General features: G+C 37.7%; 1 protein-coding gene across 11 annotated transcripts in view; it reads right to left on the reverse strand.

The window, feature by feature from the left end:
• The window catches only part of RAPGEF6 (Rap guanine nucleotide exchange factor 6), a 243,169-nt gene that overhangs the window by 83,269 nt on the left and 140,120 nt on the right, over positions 1-19,780 (reverse strand). For all 11 annotated transcript variants that reach the window (XM_021085403.1, XM_005661629.3, XM_021085410.1 and 8 more), the window contains 5 exons: positions 17,420-17,551; positions 8,163-8,340; positions 4,963-5,099; positions 2,624-2,782; positions 1,858-2,010 (listed from right to left, as the gene is read on the reverse strand). In XM_021085403.1, coding sequence (XP_020941062.1) covers positions 1,858-2,010; positions 2,624-2,782; positions 4,963-5,099; positions 8,163-8,340; positions 17,420-17,551 — 759 coding nt within the window. The remainder of the gene's footprint in view (positions 1-1,857; positions 2,011-2,623; positions 2,783-4,962; positions 5,100-8,162; positions 8,341-17,419; positions 17,552-19,780) is intronic.

Raw genomic sequence — 19,780 nt, forward strand, 5'->3', positions numbered from 1 at the left:
ACATAGTGACACTACCCCAAAACATTTCTGTTCCAAATGCTCATTAATTACAAAGGTGCTTTACAGTGAAGAAAACTGACAGACACTAACATGACCAGACGAAGGTTAACTTCAGTAGTGGCTGGGATAGATGGGCACATGCTCCTTGAGACCACGCACTGAGAACACAACATTACTTCTGCAGAATTCCTGCCAGGAAAGCATGACTTTGGTCTGGGCACCAGGAAACACCGTACAGATCCAGGATGAGGGTCATACCACAGACTGTAAGGTCTGTATTCTTTAAAACTGCTGAGAATGTGAACAGGAAAGACTGTTCCTAGAGTAGACTTAAGTGACATGACAACTAAATGCAACCATGTCCTGGATGAGATTCTGCACCAAAAGAGAAAAAAAGCTATTGTTGGGATAGTTGGTAAAAATCTAAATAGGGTCTGTGGCCTGAATGGTTTTATATCACTGTCCATTTCCTAACTTGAAGGGTTCTATGGTGTATATATGGGAGAGTGTTCTTGTTTTCAGGAAATACCCAATGGAGTATTAGGAATGATGAGGCATCACATTTCAAGATTGCCCTCAAAAGTTCAAAAAGAGTGATGATGATAGATAAAGTTCAGTGAAATACAAAGAGTTGGGGGATGGGAGTCAGAGTGCTGTTCTTGCAACTTTTCTGTAAGTTTAAAATTATAGAAAATAAGGCTCGACATGACCCTTCATAAGATGATAGCCTATGGCAGTCCACACATGTTCAACTTTTCTACACAGAAAGCTTACACTTAATGGTTTAAGAAAATAAAAAGACAGTGTTGAGGAATATCTGATCTGACACCAGTTCCTCTTATTTAAATAAGGTGCTCCATTTGTAATGAAAAATAACACACTTACTCACTTTACAACCAAGGTTTGAAAAGAAAAAAAGGTTATGAATTTACTTCTCTTTCAAATATAACTGCTCTATTTTATATCTAGAAGTTGTTTAAGAGACAGGAGGATGGGGGGAGTAGAAGGCAAGAGAGAGGGAATCAGAGACGGGAAAACAGTATGGGTATTAATACTCAGACTCTACAACATGCGAAGGGTTACATTTACCCTAATAAACCCTTATCGTCCCCAATTTTAGATAAGAAAATTGAGGGTCAGAGAAGTTAATGTCCATTTCCATGCCACAGAGATCCAGTAAACACTATGCATCTTCATTAGGAGTCTTTCTGCATTAATGACTGGTTCTTTCCATTTCTGTTTTGTTTCTAAATATTGCTGTCTTTGATGAAATTAACCTCCATTATCAACGGATCATAAAATAAATTTGAGAAGGAAAACTATGACAGGTGTATTCTAAATAATATCCTTCCAGACTGATATCAAACGGCAATGTCACTCTTCATAAATAAAATACATAAAAACAGAAAAAGTGGGGAGTTCCCGTCGTGGCGCAGTAGTTAATGAATCTGACTAAGAACCATGAGGTTGCGGGTTCAATCCCTGCCCTTGCTCAGTGGGTTAATGATCCGGCGTTGCCGTGAGCTGTGGTGTAGGTCACATACGCGGCTCGGATCCAGCGTTGCTGTGGCTCTGGTGTAGGCTGGCAGCTACAGCTCCGATTAGACCCCTAGCCTGGGAACCTTCCATATGCCGCGGGAGCGGCCCAAGAAATGGCAAAAGGACAAACAAACAAACAAACAAAACAAAAACAAAAACAAAACAAACAGAAAAAGTCAAAAGAACAAATACATTTATTTACACTAGATCCCAAAGTTAGTGAATTATATTGCACGCCTCAAAAAATGTTTCAGTTTTTAAACAAGATTAAAGTTTTATTCTATCAGGAACCAGAATAGTAAGTAAAAAACCACCCACCTTGATTACAATGTGTCCTTTCCTGGTTCCGCTTCGATCTAGTTCACGGTGCTCATGTACCATAACAATTTCTCCTTCTTCCTCAACTTTGTGGGTATTTTTTTCCACATGATTTAAAATTCTCCAATAATCCTGCTGGGCTATGCAGACAAACTGTCCGAGAACAACATGGGGACAATTAATGAACCTATAATACATAAATATATCACTATGCACCAAGGCAGAACACAAAGGTAAGAACTCAAGTGGCATCAGTTCTTTTTTATTTAATCTCTTTAATCCTTAACAAAAGTCAAGGTGAAATAAATAATCCGTGCACAAAGAGACCAAAGAAGTAAAAGCTATTCGGATTCTGCTCTAAAAAGAGAAGTGAGCATGTACTTCTGCCAAAACTGACACTATGCAAAGAAAACATGAAGCAGGAGTAAGTTAGAAACAACAACTCGGAAGTTCCTATTTCTTTCCTCTATTAAAAAACAAAAGCATGGAGTCCCTGCTGTGGCTTAGAGGTAATGAACTCAACTAATATCCATGAGGATACGGGTTTGATACCTGGCCTCGCTCAGTGTGTTAAGGATCCAGCACTGCCCTGAGCTGTGGTGTAGGTCGCAGACCTGGCCCAGATCCTGTGTTGCTGTGGCATAGGCTGGCTCTAGCTGAGATCTGACCCCTGGCCTGGGAACTTCCATATGCCGAAAGTGTGCCCCCCCATAAACAATTAAGATAAAATAATGAAACAAAAGTATATGACCAGAGATAAGCTTACCTGACAATCATCGACTTTAGTCCTTACAACTCCATGCATATACTGCTTATCCAAAGTGGGAGTAACTCCAAAACTATTTCCCATAAAGAGATTTTCAACTTTTCCATCGGGATGACTAATTTCTACAGTGCCGTTTAAAATAACATACCATGAGTCAAGCTACAGAGAAAAAGACAGGTTTTAAGAATCTTTCAAAAAACAGTTTTATGTTACTGTGAAAAATAATCAATCAATATATAGAACTCCATAATTTAAAAAAGAAAACAGAAAATCTGATTATATTATTAAATACTCTATCAGCAATACCCTATTCCTGTAAAGCAAATCATTCAAGTTTGTTTCACTCTTTCTTCCTTTTAGACACCAAATGAAATCAGGGACTCTGACAACTGACCAAATCTATGAAACAAAATAATGCTATGGTTAAGATCACAGCTCTCAGAATTTGAATCCAGAATCTGCCATTGACTGGCTGCATAACTTTGGGCAAGTTATTTAATCTCTCTCTGCTTCAGTTTCTCTACTGCTAAAATGGGCATTATAACAATACCTATCAGAGGACTTTTGTGTTAATTAAAAATGAGTTAACACACACCAAATGATTAAAATATTCCCTGGCACACAGCAAACATTTAAAAGGAAAAAAAAAAACCATACACCTTAAAATGTAATAAAATTCATTAAGTAATTTAAAAAAAACCTCTAGAAACTCTTAAAAAATAAAATAAAATAAAATAAAAAGGTAGCTAGTGATCAATTCAGAAAGACTACTAAGGAGTCCCCTTGTGGCATAATGTGTTAATGACCTGACATTGTCACAGTAGTGGCTCTATTTACTGCTGTGGCATGGATTCAATCCCTGGCCAAAAAAACAAAACAAAACAAACAAAAAAACAGACTACTAAAAGCCTGAATTTTGAGGCATATCTAACAAAATAGTCACAATTTCTCATGTTAAGAAAATACTGCTTTCAATTTGTACAGAGGTATTTAGTGCCATAAGGAACCATATTCGAAGGTCTACAGGGTATCAATGAAAGACCACTTGTTCTCAGTATCACTTTTATTAGCCTAAACTTTCAACAGTTTTAATGTATTTAAGGGAAACCAGAACTATCAGTTCTGAAGGAAAATCACCAGCAAGGAACTATTTTTTCAAAGGTGTGCTTTTTTTTGGGTTATTTCTAATAAAAAAATTCCCACTGTTCACAAGGTGTTAAATATAAGATTTTTCTCTCATGTCTATATTATTTCATACTGTCAAAATATTGTCCTTTTAAAAAAACTTAATACTTTGTTCATTTGTTCAAACTTAAAAAGAAAAAACCCTATGTGCCAGATGTTTTCTAGGATATGGAGAGAAAGCATGTAAACAACCCTACAGCTAAGGCCTCTGCTCTCAAAGATTTCCATCAAATTTCAAAATATGTTGAAAATCTCCATAATATTATCACCTGTGGCTGGAATAACTTAGTTAACCATTGCTTGTTTCTGAAATCTATTTTGGTCATTTTCCAATTTTAACTATTATGTATATGCTGAATGAATACAGCGTGGCGTAACTCTTTGAGTTTTATATTGAGCCTGGAGGAGAGATATTCACAGAAGGGGAATAATAGGTTAAAGAATGTTAATACTCTGAGGCCCAAGTTAAAAATTTCTAAATGATTTCCCAGAAATACCATTTACAGTCCTACTAGCAGTATATGACAACCTTCGCTGTCACCTCGGCATTAATTTTTATCACTTTGATAAGAATGTCAGCCAAATAATCAATAGCAGTAATATCTTTCAATTCCTCTGAATCCTCCCTCCACCCATCCACAAGCTGCCATCTGAGCATTTTTGAAAATAAAACTGCCACAGAAATATTTCAACTGATAGCAGTCCATAGGAGGCACAAGTACCAATACATTTCCTTCATTTAATGTATTTTGTATAATATAAAACATTTCCTTCATTTAATGTATTTTGTATAATATAAAAAAGGGATAAGGAGAGCAAATACTTGGTAAACATTTTAAACAGTAATAACGTCATAAACATATTAAGAGAACAATCATTAAGAAATTTTAAAGTTTTACAACTTAATTTGAGAAATAAAAACAAATTTGGTTCAATAAATATTTTTAATTGAACATCTATTTGGTGCAAGGTCCAGTGCCAGGAAATCAAAATTAAAAAGTAAAGCAACAAATCTCTTTAGCAATTATAACTACCCCAAACTCAGTGTTCATTTTAAAAACAGTACAAATTTTAAGTCAAGATTTACGTGTTTATGCAAAGTAAATTATTATAAAAATTAGCTGCCATGCCAGGTGTAACATTTGCTAACCTACCTCTTGCCCATCTTCAAGAATAATAGCTCCAGCCTGCTCTACTACTTCAAAAATCATCACTGAGCAGAGTTCTCTCCTTACAGACATGGTCATGTTTGCGAAAGCAGGAAGCTGGTGCATAAACTCCAATAATTGTTCTGTTAAAAAAAAAATTCTAATATAGAGACCACTGAGGACTACAGTTTAAAGATACAATAAAACCCAGAATTCAATACCGAATTTCCTAATCAACTCAGGAATTTATGCTGTTGAACTAGAAAAACCAAGACACAAAATGGCTGTTCATAAAAAATTTCAGTTATCTGGTTAACAGATATATTCAGACTCACATGAAAATATGGGCATAATGCAAGACACCAGAACTCCCACAACCTCCTGAGAGACCTAGGAAACTACACAGATTCAGATGAGGCTGGAGAGCTTAGCTAATTTTCCTAGCACGAGATGCCACTCCGTGGTGGTTAAGTTTAGTGATGACCTTTGATCTAACCGATTAGTGAAAAAACAAGCCTCTTGTCTCGTTCTTATTGGGCTACAGTTTATTTATTTATTTTTGTCTTTTTAGGGCCGCACCCACGGCATATGGAGGTTCCTAGGCTAGGGGTCTAATCGGAGTTGGAGCCATCGGACTATGCCACAGCCGAAGCCATGCCAGACCCAAGCAGCATCTGCGAGCTACACCACAGCTCACAGCAACGCTGGATCTCTGACCCACTGAGCAAGGCCAGGTATCAAATCTGCATCCTCATGGATGCTAGTAAGATTCGTTTCTGCTGCGCCACGACAGAAACTCCGAGTTTTTTAAAAAAGATATTAATAAATGTCAATAATAAAATTGGGAATAACACACATGAATGGTAGTTTAAGATATGTCAAAGCATCTAAAAGCTAACTCTTTAATTTAACCAACAAAATCTTGTAAGTGCCTGCCTCAGGTGACTCCCTGGTGTAGATATATATGAGCAAGGAAGGTAAATAATAAAGGACAAACACATTTAAGCAGTCAGGATGAAATGGAAGAAACTATAAGGTGCTACCTACCTTCAGATAATTGGGAGTTAATTATTTTTCAATCTTTAAAAAAGCCTTGTGAAAAGAGCACAGTGTAACAATTCTTATTAAAATCACACTGAAGGGAGTTCCCATCGTGGCTCAGTGATAACAAACCCAACCAGCATTCAAGAGGACGGTAGGTTCAATTCCTGGCCTTGCTCAGTGGGTTAAGGATCCAGCGTTGCCATAAGATGTGGTGTAGGTCGCCTATGCGGCCTGGATCTGGTGTTACTATGGTTGTGGCATAGGCCGGCAGGTGTAGCTCTGATTTGATCCTTAGCCTGGGAACTTCCATGTGCCACACCTGCAACCCTAAAAAAAAAAAAAAAAAAAAATGCACTTAAAATTTCTGTTCAGATAGAGTTCACAGCATGAGACTAAACTGTAGGTTACTTAACTACAATATATATTATTAGCATGGCAAGGAATGTTCAAAATATTAATCTTACAGATTATAATTATTAGTAGCAAAATCTTCTAATCTGAATCAAAGCAATATGACTCTTACAAAAGAGAAATTTAGGATAAGTACATTAAGTAATCTTTGTCCTTAAAAATAACATCAGGGAGTTTCCACTGTGGCACTATGAGTTAAGAGCACTACTGCAGCAGCTGAGGTAGCTGCAGAAGTGCAGGTTCAATCTCCAGCCCAGCACAAGGTGTTAAAATATCAGCACTGTCACAGCTGCAGCATAGGTCACAGCTGCACCTTGGATTCAATCCCTGGCCCTGGGAACTGCCACATGCCACAGGTGCAGCCATTAAACCAACAATAACTGGAGTGCCCATTGTGGCTCAGCGATTAACGAACCTGACTAGCATCCATAAGGATGAGGGTTCAAGCCTAGCTCAATGGGCTAAGGATCTGGCATTGCCGTGAGCTGTGGTGTAGGTTGCAGACACAGCTTGGATCTAGCGTTGCTGTGGCTGTGGTGTGGGCTGGTGGCTACAGCTCTGATTGGACTCCTGGCCTGGGAACCTCCGTATGCCGCAGGTGCAGCCCTAAGAAGACAAAAAAAGAAAAATTAAAACAATAGCAACAACAAAAACAAATATTAGCATCATTAGTGTTATTCAACCTTCAAAGTACAGTGAGTAGTTCTGCAAGAAACTTAACGGAAATTCATAAAATTTAAAGCAAAATTATTATACATACATTTTTTCGAGCTAGAAAGGCAAAATATGATTTTTGATATTTGAAAAAATTTTGAAAAAGCTAATTCATAGACTTAAACACTGATGTACTGTGTTTTAAATATCTTAATGACATGAAAGGGCGAATCATATTAACGCAATCAAAGCTTTTGTTTTATAAATTAGAGCAGCCCAGATGTGAAGATTATTTGGCTGCAATATCCAGCCCAATGACCACCAGGGTTGATTCAGCTAATGTGGCTGTCCAGGCAGGTGTCCCCTCCCTTCCTTCCTCACTGCTCCTCACACACACTCTCCTTAAAGCTGTGCACTTGGTCAAAGAGGAAGGCCTCTTCCATAGAGGAGAACCTTCACTGACAGAGAAGGACTGTTTTGTGGTCAACAGTATATGAGTAGCTGTGTTCCTGCTAGAACCTCCAAACAAATTCTCAATCTGGGGCAGCTAGCCTCAAAGATGGTCTTAAATGATTCCTGCCTTTTGATATTCATATCTTCACACAGTCTCCTCCTATACCATAAGAGGGTTGCTCTGTGTGACCAAGAGAATTGGGAAGCCGCCAGGATGTGTGACTCCTGAGGTCAGGTCTTAAAAGACATCTGTGACATCTGTCTTACTCTCCCTTGGATTACTTGTTTTAGTGGAAACCAACTGTCATGTTGTGAGGACATTTTAGCAACCTCTAGAGAGGTCCATGTGGAGAGGAACTGAGGTTCCCTGCCAAAAGCCATGTAAGTAGCCACACTGGAAGGAGATCCTCTAGCTCAGCTCAGCGAAGCCTCAGATAACTGTAATCCCTGCCTCATTTTGACTATAACCTCCTGAGAAACAATGAGCCAAACCACTTAGCTAGGCTGCTCCTGAATTCTGGACCCACAAACACTTTTTTTGGAGTAATCTGTTACTCTATACATAGTTTATATACAGTTACCAATAGGGAACTACATATAAATTGAACTATAAAATTCTTAATGTGAAGAGATGTATTTCTTACCAATGTCATCATCAGTTTTATCTGCAGGTTCTTTCTCAAGACATTCTCGAACAAGATCTCGCCCCTGCAATGGATCTGTTCGATCAATCTCTTCATCTTCCTCTTCTTCATCTTCAGAATCAACAGGTCCTTCTGGAAGACGTGTTAAATCTACATCTCCTACCTCACTTTCTGTAGCCTACAGAAATAAATCTTGATCACTTATACTTTCATGTTATAAAAATTATGTCACAGTTTGAATTAAACAGAAATACCCCTCCCTACCAAATATAAAGAATTAGACAACACTGTATGCTGTATCAAAAACATAATGATACTTATTTATAAAAGATTTCTCTCTGCCCAAAATACAGGTTATTTTTTTCACAGTGTAACATCTAGTTGACAAATCTAAGCCAGTAAGAATAAAATGGTCAGCAGGAGTTCCCATTGTGGCTCAGTGGTTAACGAATCCGACTAGAAACCATGAGGTTGCAGGTTCGATCCCTGGCCTTGCGGGGATCCGGCGTTGCAGTGAGCTGTGGTGTAGTTTGCAGACGCAGCTCGGATCCGGCATTGCTGTGGCTCTGGTGTAGGCTGGTGGCAACAGCTCTGATTCGACCCCCAGCCTGAGACCCTCCACATGCCGCAGGAGCGGCCCAAGAAATGGCAAAAAGACAAAAAATAAATAAATAAATAAAATGGTCAGCAGACTCAAACACAACTGAACATATTAATACCCATTTTCTAACAAGTACTTCTATTTCTTAAAAGTTCAACATTCCCTAAAACATGAAGTGCAAGAAAAAGTTTACCAATAATCAGTTTTGGAGTACTTTGTTAGTACGCTGTTAGCCTACGCTGGGTGTTGAAAATAAGGTATCATATGTAAACAAGGTTTCATCACAAGGTTTAGAGTCTAATACAGTAGTTGATCACGTAAATTAAGTATAAAATAGGTAAAGAGTACTACTGAAAAATGCTAACATGGAACAGCTGTGAAGGATTGAATACTCTCTTTCCAACTCCTTATTATTAAACCTAATAATGATTGAAGAACAGCTGAGATTACTCTAAGCAATCTTAAAAAAATAAACTTATACAGCCAGCACTTGGTAAACATACTGGTCTCAGATACTTGTAAATAAACTAGCAGACTACTAAAAACAGTGACTTTAAATGCCATTCATAGAAAATAACTAAAATTTTAGAAAATAAAATTGTCCTGAAGTGGATTATCAGGCAAAAGTTGTAACCATTACCCTCAGTTGGTTCATATTATAAGTGAGGAGTTCCCATCGTGGCACAGCAGAAACGAATCCAACTAGGAACCATGAGGTTGCTAGTTGGATCCCTGGCCTCAATCAGTGGGTCAAGGACCCTGTGTTGCCGTGAGCTGTGGTGTAGGTCACAGACAAGGCTTGGATCTGGTGTTGCTGTGGCTCTGGTGCAGGCCGGAAGCTGTAGCTCTGATTAGACCCCTAGCCTGGGAACTTCTTTAGGTGCTGATGTTCCTCTCCAACTTAACTCAGAGATTCCAGAGGCAAATAATGCCATATTCCTGTCTAGATAAGCTAAGGGAGAAAGTCCTTCTCCCTGGGCTTTTATAAGTAGAGCTGGGAGCAAAGTATCCTTTCTTCTCTGGATGCTGAACTGGAACAATGTGACGTAGAGAAGCCTTCAGCCACCCGGGAATGCCCATCTGTGGTGGGAGAAAATGGAAGGGACAGAGAAAGGCTCAGGGAAAAGGGGAGAAAAGGGAACTAACGAAGAGAGCAGACACAGAAAGAGATACAGACAGAAAAACAACAAGGCAAAAAAAACAAAAACAAAAAACCTCGTATCATGAAGGCAGAGATGGAAAGAGAACAGCACGCGCAGAAAGAAGGGGAGGAGGTGCAGTCAAATTACAGGGAGTCAAAGGAGTAGGGAGACAGGCAAACATGGACAGACACACTTGCAAGCATCCAGAGCTGTCTGCTTTCTCTGGGAGTCAATAAATGATCCTTTCTGGCTTTTGTTAATTCAAGCTAAAGCTCTGATACCTACAAGGAAAAGAGTCCTGATTTGTTTTGTTAAGACCATGTCCTATACTTCTTTTAGACTTCTGCACAGCTTTCAATAAAACCCTTAATCAGCAGTTAACAAACCAGGTTAAATACCCAACCTGAAATCTTTAAGATCAGATAAGCTGGCCCTTAAGGTTCATATTGGGACAATGCTATCTAACGACTAGCATGCTCTCTCTCCTGAGTTATTTTTTTGGCAATGAAACATCAGAGTTTAAGTGGAGTGCATTTCTGAATAATATATCTTTGGAACCAAAAACTTGCTAGCAGTAACCAAAATTACAATCTCTTTCCAAAGATAAGTAGTTTTAAGTTAAATATGTTTACATACTAAAATGACTTTTCCAAATCTAATTTACAAACACTGATTTTAATCTAAGAAACAAGTAAAAAAAAAAAAAACACTGAAGCAGTATTTTCTATAAAAGTTAATTTAATTTTTCAGAATATAGAAACTCAGCTGTGGAATAGTAGCCTTTTTCCATTATATCAAAATGTAAAGACAACCTACCTTATAAATTTGAGTTCTCAAACCACCCTGTCTTCATGTCTCAATCTCAGATTTTCACCCCCTGACACATTCTATTTCAACCTAGCCTCATCCTTATCTTTTAGATTATGTATGATAAAAAGATAGATGACACACAATACAAATAGGCAAGATGAAATTTAGTCATGTAGATAAAAGATATTTAAGAGAATAGCTCTAGGGAGAATGAAATCACAGCTAGGTTACTAAAGAACCCTTTCAGGAACATTTTAAGGACTTGTGCAAAGAAAAGAACATACTCTATTATTTTTTGCCATTGTCTTCTTAGACGTGTACTTTTTTCAAAGTAGTATAAAATAAAAAGGATGAATAAAATTAGTTAAGAGAATTTCTAAAATGAGTCTAGAGAGGAATAAGGCAATAAAAGAAGAATTAAAAACAAAAAAAGAGTGGTCAGAAACATGCTAGAAAATGAAAAAGGATTTTTTAATTAAAAAATAAGTAAATAAAATGTGCTACATCAGGTCCAAGGTCTAGGTCCCTGACTAAGAAAGGCAAGCCAGGTTCTTAAGGTAAAGGTAGATATGATGACTACCAGGACCAGAAGTCACTGCATGATGCTTCTGCGGATCCTGGGCAGAAAGCTTCTTTAGTTAAGTAGATACGTTTTTTAAAAAAAATATACTGTCCTCGGAGTTCCCGTCATGGCGCAGTGGAAACAAACCAGACTAGGCTGGATCCCTGGCCTCACTCAGTGGGTTAAGGATCCAGTGTTGCCATGAGCTGTGGTGTAGGTTGAAGATATGTCTCAGATTCTGTGTTGCTGTGGCTGTGGCGTAGGCCAGCAGCTGTAGCTCCAGTTTGACCCCTAGCCTGGGAACCGCCATATGTCACGGGTGTGGCCCTAAAAAGACAAAAGACAAAAAATTTAAATATCCAGGATACAATAAAAATTTACTAGACAGATCAAGAAAATGTGACTCATAGCCAGGAGAAAACTCAACCAATATAAAGAGACCCAGGAATGACAGGGATGATTAAATTAGGAGATATAAATTTTTGACATTTATTATAAATAATGTCAAGGATTTAGAAGAAAACAGAAACATAATTAAGGGGAAAATGGGAAATCCCAATAAAAAAATGTAAACTGTAAGAAGAATAAACCTGAAGAAAGGCATTAAAAATTACTCAAACTGGAGTTCGCATCGTGGCTCAGTGGTTAACGAACCCAACTAGGATCCATGAAAATGCGTGTTCAATCCCTGGGTGGGTTAAGGATCTGGCGTTGCTGTGAGCTGTGGTGTAGGTCGCAGACACAGCATGGATCTGGAGTTGCTGCACCTGTGGCATAGGCCAGCAGCTGCAGCTCCGATTCAACCCCTAGCATGGGAACCTCCATATGCCGCGAGTGTGACCCTAAAAAGCAAAAAACAAAACAAAACAAAACAAAAACTCAACCTGAAGCAAAGAGAGAAAAACGCCAAAAAGAAAATTTAACAGAGCCTCAGAGACTCATATAATAATATCAAAGTTGTTATAAAAAAAAAGTAGGTCAAAAGATATGCCACAGTCATTCAGGTAGGGTACAAAGAAGACTGGAGCCCTGGCCTTTAACTATTTTATTCCAGCACTTGGAATAGAGACCCTCAGAGAGAGTATTATAAATGAATTAAGTCCAGAAAAAAAAGGATATTGGTGAAAAGGGCTAACAAGACAAGTATTAAACTTCTTGTGTTTTTCCTTTCCCACAGTATGGATGTGTCTCTGTGTATATGTAGAAATGTAATTTGGTGAGGTAGATAGTGCAAGATGATTTTCTGTTGACCTGGCCTTCTCCAAACAAACCACCAGAGGATATTCTTCTCCTATTTGCAGCTACATAAACACAAAGCTGCAATGCGAGGAACTACAGGTTAGAATGAGAAGTTACACAAACTTACAAAAACCGCATTTTAAAATTTAGAGCAAATAATCAGGCCAGAACCTTAGACTTTGAATCCTTATCTTCTCTGAATTCCCATTTTTAATATTTCATGCAACCTGTTTCATAGATCACTTAGTCCTTATGTTTCCACTCTGTACTTTCTAGTCAGGGCAGGAACCCTGGCCATGAAATTAACCCTTCACAAGAACGCTGTCCAGGCTGGCCCATTCTATTATCTCTACAGTAGGGCAGGTGGGCAAAAAAAGACCTCCTTTGTTCTGAATAGTCAGTTAGTAGTGATCTTCTGCATCTTCCCTGGAAACAATATTGGTTTCTCCTTTCAAATGTAATTGAACTAAAAAAGGTCTAGATTGAGATAACCAAGAGCCAATGCTGTGGTTATCTCAGCATGAGATTAAAAAAAAAGAAAAGAAAGAAAAGAAAAAGAAAGACAGAGACTCTGCATACCACAATTTTACTATGATGATGAAAAAGGTCATGTTTACAAGTAACTAAACTAAAAAGCAGAGTGAAAAAAGCAACATGACTCACAGAAAAAAATGCTGTGGGTTCCAACATGTGAGAGGCAATATGAAAATGTCACCTGGGTGAAGCTGCAGGCACAACAGCATTACCAAAATAGGGCTAGGAATGACAAATGTATCTGTCATGGACCAGAATCTAAAATGTGTAAGTGGGAAATAGGGGAATATAGAACTATATATGCAGATTGTGGTTAGAAATCAAAGACTTGGAATTTGAATATAAATCTGAAAAGTGTAAATGAGATAATGGTGAAACACTGACGATTTTTTTGTTTGTCTGTTTGAAGACGACAAACATTTATTATGTCAAAGTTTCTGTGGATCAGGAGTTTGGAAGCTGCTTAGCTGAGCAATTCTTGCTCAGAGTCTCTGACGACATTGCATTTGTGACTTCAGCCTGGATTGCGGTCTCCTGACCTCTTTGAACTCTGAGGACCAAAGGCTTTTATTTCTAAACCACAACACATTAAAAACTTCCAAGAAAGAAATGCACAGGAGCACAGTCACACATGTAGCCATATAAAATGGCATTAACAACATTCCTTTTAAGAAATACTGGTAGGATGTCTCTCTTTTCATTTCCCCCAAACCTCCAAACTGAAAATACAGTTAAGTCTTGAATGTTGCTGTTAGTACCGTCATCAGTCTCTCTCTCCAAAGCTGAAAATCCACACATAACTCTAGTTAGTCCCCTTTATCCACAGTTCTGTAAGTGGATAAGGTATGTATTTACTGAAAAAAAAAATACACATATAAGTAGACTGGTGTAGCTCAAATCCAATTTGTTCAAGGGTCAAATGTACTTGCATTATTTCACAAGTCTCTGCTTACTGTTACAAGCCATGACTGGGTTAGGTATTCACTTGAAAAGTGCTGAGATTTGGATAACTACACACACTACTTCAAACGTTCCTGGCAAGATATACACTGGCAATGCACATGTGTAACTAAAAAGTGCCTTGCAGGATGTTTAGTCCTATCCAGAACGTCCATAAGCATGTTTGGTCCATGCCAAATGGTCTGGGACAGGATCAAATACCAAGGACCTTTTGGCATGGACCAAATGGCTGTTACTCAAAGGGTGTATTTATAGCTTTAACAAGTACTAAAAGGAGGCCTGAGGTCAAGGGAGAGAATAAGGGTCCACTACTGATTTAATTCTAAGCACGCTTTTGTTTTAGTCCTAAGGATCTTATTAGATATAGACATATAATTTGTTGGTGTTATATACCTTATCCATGCTTTTTGGGTTTTTAAAAAATTTTCTTAAATTGTAGGTCTAGAAATTCTACCTTTCGGGAGATATAGTTTATCAATCTATTGTTATTTTGTTCTTATTCCTTTTACCCTCCGGTATTTATTCCTTAATCTTTTCCAATTTTATTCAAATGTCATTAATAACTGTACACTCTATGTCCTTTTAAAACTTTTTTTAGGAGTTCCTATTGTGGCTCAGCAGTAATGAACCCAACTAACATCCACGAGGATGCGGGCTCAATCCTCAGTGGGCTAAGAATCCAGTATTGCTGTGAGCTGTGGTATGGGTCACAGATGCAGTTCAGATCTGGTGTGGCTGTGGTGTAGACCGGTAGCTGTAGCAATGATTCAACCCCTAGCCCGGAAACCTTCATATGCCACAGGTGTACCCCTAAAAACCAAAAAAAAAAAAAAAAAAAAGTAAAAATAGTAATATAGTATCTTTTGAGAAAAACACAAGAAACCTGAAGGAACCTAACAAAAACTACCCATAAACTTACTATCAGTAAAAAGTACTGTTAGAATTTGGTAACACACCTCTTGAATTCATATTTATATTTCATGAATATAGTATAAAACAAATATGTATTTATCCAATCATTTTAAGATTCTGATTTTCTTTTCCTTCTGTTTTTATCTTTGTAGTTTTAACTTTTATGCTGTTTCTATCGTCTACTGTCCTAAGCTTAACTAAAGTTTGTAGATTTGTACCTTCTTCGGCCATACTTATATTTTTGCATATTTGACTTTAGTATTACAACAGTTTTTTCCTTTAATTTTCCAAATTTGTTTTGGTTCCCAAACTTTCATTATTTTTGCTCCTTTTACATGTGTACTCTCCCTAAATTCAATACAACTTATTTTATCTTATGGCTACTTTATACATTTTACTGCATCATCTTTTAACTATGTGATTTCATTTATACGACCCCCTGAAAAATGTGAAACTATAAGGACAGAAAACAGACTGATGGCTTTCAGTGACTAGGATCAGAAGGACTGACTAAAAAGAGGAACAAAAGGCACTTTTTCAAGCAAGGGAAATATCCTATGTCTTCACTGAGCAGGCTATACTAAACAGGGTAAATTTTATTATTTGTAAATTACATTTCAGTTAGCATCAAACATATACACACAAACAGAATGACATAAGCAGCAGAATTTATATGACTTATTGTTGAATTATGATGATTAAGGTTAGAAAGCCAATGTTAACTTTCAGGTTTCTAGGGTATGAAAAGGTAACTTCTTCACTTTGTAATGAAGGCACTTCTGTGACATGCAAGAAAGCTGGCAAGGATACTTTTCCATATTTTATGCAATCGTAATATGAATTTCCTTGAAGGCAGAAGGAACTGATGAGACTGCCACTGAGGGAGGAAAAGAGATAAAAGGTCGGAGCAGAGCAGCCACATACATGACCAGAGTCCTAGAGCAGCCCTCCAACCACACCAGCAGGTATGCTCTAGCCCTAGCCTCAGGTGGGTCACCTTGTAGAGGAACATCCTGTAGATGTTAATATAAGCGCAATTCTTCAGAAGGTCCTCCAGGATCCTGACAAAGATACAGGATACCACTGTGTACAGCCCATCTTTTACTTCAGAGTAAAGCACTGGCTTTTCCAATCCATGCACTATCTTTTTTTTTTTCTCCCTTTTCTCACAACCATCAAGGGAAGGGCTCTGCTTCTTGCTTCAAAAAGGTCACCACATCTGGCTTAGAGATGGATGCACCAGTGAGACCAGGTATCTAAAATTCACCAACACCACATCTCTGCTTTACCGTCTCCCTTTGCAAGGTCCAGACATTCTCACTAATCTTGAGAGAAATCTACAGCTACATCCCTGAACTGCATTAATCCAGGGACAATCTTCCTTCGGGTTCTTCTCCAGGAAAAACAGAGTCCAGAGAAGCACAGCTCTACTCTGACCTTCAGGTGAGCAACAACTCTACTTTCTTCCATAAAATACTTTTTCTGGGGAGGAGTGGAATGCATGAAGCCCGACAACTCCCAGAACACAGTAAGTGGTCCCAGAACCAGGGCATTGTTTTTAACTTTACTTTTTAAAAATCCCCTGTTCTATCTTCTATAAAAATGGTTACTATAAAAAAAAACAATTCCCTGTTCTGCCTACTATAAAATGCCCAATGGGGAGATGTAGATGGCACATTCACAGCGATAGTCTTTGTAGAGAAAAGCTTCACAGAAACCAAAAATGGAGGCTTTTTTCCATTTTGCATTGCCTACAGAGGAAAGATTTTCTTCATACAACAGCTAAATCTATGTAACTCAAAAGAACCACAGTCTAAAATGTCTTCCTTAGACAACAATGGCTCTGTTTCAATAGAACAGTACTACATGGTAGCCACTAGTCACATGTGGTACTTGAAATGGGGCTCTATGAAGTGAGATGTGCTATAAGTTTATATTAAACTCTGGCTTTTGAAGACAGAATGAAAAGATAAAGTAAATCACATAATTTTTAAACACTGATTACATGTTGAAATGATAATACCTGAATGCAGTGTGCTAAATAAAAATATATTAGTAAAATTAATTTTATGTTTCCTTTTAATTTTTAAATGTGGCTATTAGAAAATTTAAGTCTTTATAATACAAAGGCAATTTTAATTTTCTTCAAGACTTTACTTAGAGAAGAATTAAATAATCAACTGTAACAAAAATCAGTGTTTTTATAAAGTTCAACTGTTTTGAGAACCATTTCTTAATGACAGCAAAGATTACACATTAACAGAGATTCACTTGGATTAAACAAAGTAAAAAGAACATTATATTTATATACTGCTGGACCATATTTTATCACTTTCAAAAGTCACATCATCTGATCTTTCATTAGGCTTGTAAATCTGAAATAGTAAGTAAAGCATATTACGTAATTAAATGATACATGACCACTTAGGCATATGCATAAGATATTTGGCAGAATAAAAACACCACATGCACAGCATACAAACTCCTAAGGCATTACCTGATAAATATCAGATAAACTGCTGCTCCCAGAGTCACTGGCGATGCTACAACCAGACTGACTAGAAGACACATGAGTCACCTGTGGATGAGGGTTGTCTGCGATGTGCATCTTGGTAAGATCGGCTGGAAGCTAAAGAAGAAAAACAGTTTAAGATAATCTAAATATCAAATATTATCTTTAAAGAGTTCTCAACTGTAACTTCTGTAACAAATTTTTGTTTTACATACATTTCTGTGTAACCTCATTTCTGATCTAAATTCTCCATTCTTAGAAAAAAATCTTGGGAAATGAGAAGAACCAAATTAGCATCTTACTATTAGCCAAGCCAAAGTGGAAGCCCACTGACCAGTTTCCACAAGGGTAATGGTGTTTCAGAGGAGAAACCTGGCTTTTCCTTTTCCCTGTAAAGGATAGTAATGAGGTTAAAGCACACACACACACAACACACACTCCTCACTAATACAAAATGGTTGCTAATAAAACAGCACTATTTTGGAAGAAAGTACGGCATCTGGCCCAACAACTGGCTGCATTCAATATCTCAAAAATTTAGTGAAATTCCCGTTGTGGCTCAGCAGAAACAAATTCAACTAGGAACCCATGAGGTTGCAGGTTCGATCCCTGGCCACATTCAGTGGGTTAAGGATCCAGCGTTGCCATGAGCTGTGGTGTACGTCACAAACACGGCTTGGATCTGGCATTCCTGTGGCTGTGGTGTAGGCCAGCAGCTACAGCTCCGATTCGACCCCTAGCTTGGGAACCTCAATATGCCGCAGGTGTGGCCCTAAAAGAAAGACAAAAAAAAAAAAAAAAAAAGTACACTTTTTTCATTTAATACTGTACTAGCTTATAGTTAGCCCCTAAAAAAACTGTTAATAATCAAATCAATTTAATGAATGCCTGTGCTAGGTGAACAAGAGACAGAGAAGAAAATGATCCCACTCCCACATCTTTAATATGGTCACACTTTTATCAGGGATAAAGATTGTACAACACAATTCACATGATACAACTTTAAAATTTTTTACAAAATAAAACTTGAGACAAGATACAAACCACTGTGCTCCAAAGTAGTGAGAGAAAGTTATACATGTGATACAATGATACATTTCCCAAATAATTTCTCTGCAACTTGCTATTCAGGATATTGAGAGAAAGCTATTTACTTTTTAGATCAGGGTTTCTCAATGCCTCATAGGAAAATGTTAAAGGAACACACAATACGGGAAACTAAATTTACTCTTAAGGAGGAAATGTCCAGGCCTGAATTCTATTATCTCAAGAGAAGTTACGGTAATTATAAAAATTACACATGAAAAAACTATATCACAAACTTCCTCTGCGGATAATGGTGGGATAGGCAACTGAGATGAGCCCTGTAACTCAAAGATAAATAGAAAAACTGTAACACACCCACACACACAATCTGGCCTTTGAAGTTTCTTTTTTTTTCCTTAAGAGTATTTTCTGATTCCTAAAGAGGAGGTTAACAGGTTGAGAAGCACTTTTTTTCTGCCTTTTTAGGGGCGCACCTGCAGCACATGGAGGTTCCCAGGATAGGGGTCTAATCAGAGATGCAGCAGCGGCCTACACCATAGCCACAGCAACACGGGATCCGAGCCGAGTCTGTGACCTACACCACAGCTCATGGTAATGCCAGATCCTTAACCCAATGAGCGAGGCCAGGGATTGAACCCGGTCCTCATGGATGTTAGTTGGGTTCACTAACCGCTGAGCCACGACGGGAACGCCAAGAAGCACTTCTGATAGTCCCTGGTTAGACACAAAAGTTATATTCCAAAGCTTAGTATGGAAGGGATATGCTTTGGATTTGGACCCTAGAAAGTACATTATACTCTAGTAAATAAACTGATGCTCATTTTAGAATCATCTCAATCCCTGATGATGGATTTACAGTTATACAGAATTACTAGTGATTCCTATCAGCTACTGGAAGCAAACACAAAACTTCACCACAGGGGGGGGAAAAAATCATCCTAGGCCTCAAATTTTTTAAAAAAAATTTTGTATACACCATATTCATTACTCAAAACGATGCACATCAGGAGACAAGATGGCATTCATGAAAATTAAGAGAAATAATAAACTCTAAAAGAAAACAGTAAAGAAAAACTTTAAAATAATGGAGTTATTTGAAAGACATGGATTCTAAAATCATTTGAAATGAAAACTTTTAGATGTAGGAATGAAGGAACACCAATGAAAATTGGAAAGATATGGCTAAACTAACATGAATATTGATATATCAAATAGTAACACAAACTAAAATACAAAGGCTTAGTTATATTAATGCCAGATACAGTAGACTTTGATCTAAGAGCATTAACAGAAACAAAA

This window comes from Sus scrofa, chromosome 2, assembly GCF_000003025.6.
Source record: "Sus scrofa isolate TJ Tabasco breed Duroc chromosome 2, Sscrofa11.1, whole genome shotgun sequence".
Taxonomy (NCBI): domain Eukaryota; kingdom Metazoa; phylum Chordata; class Mammalia; order Artiodactyla; family Suidae; genus Sus; species Sus scrofa.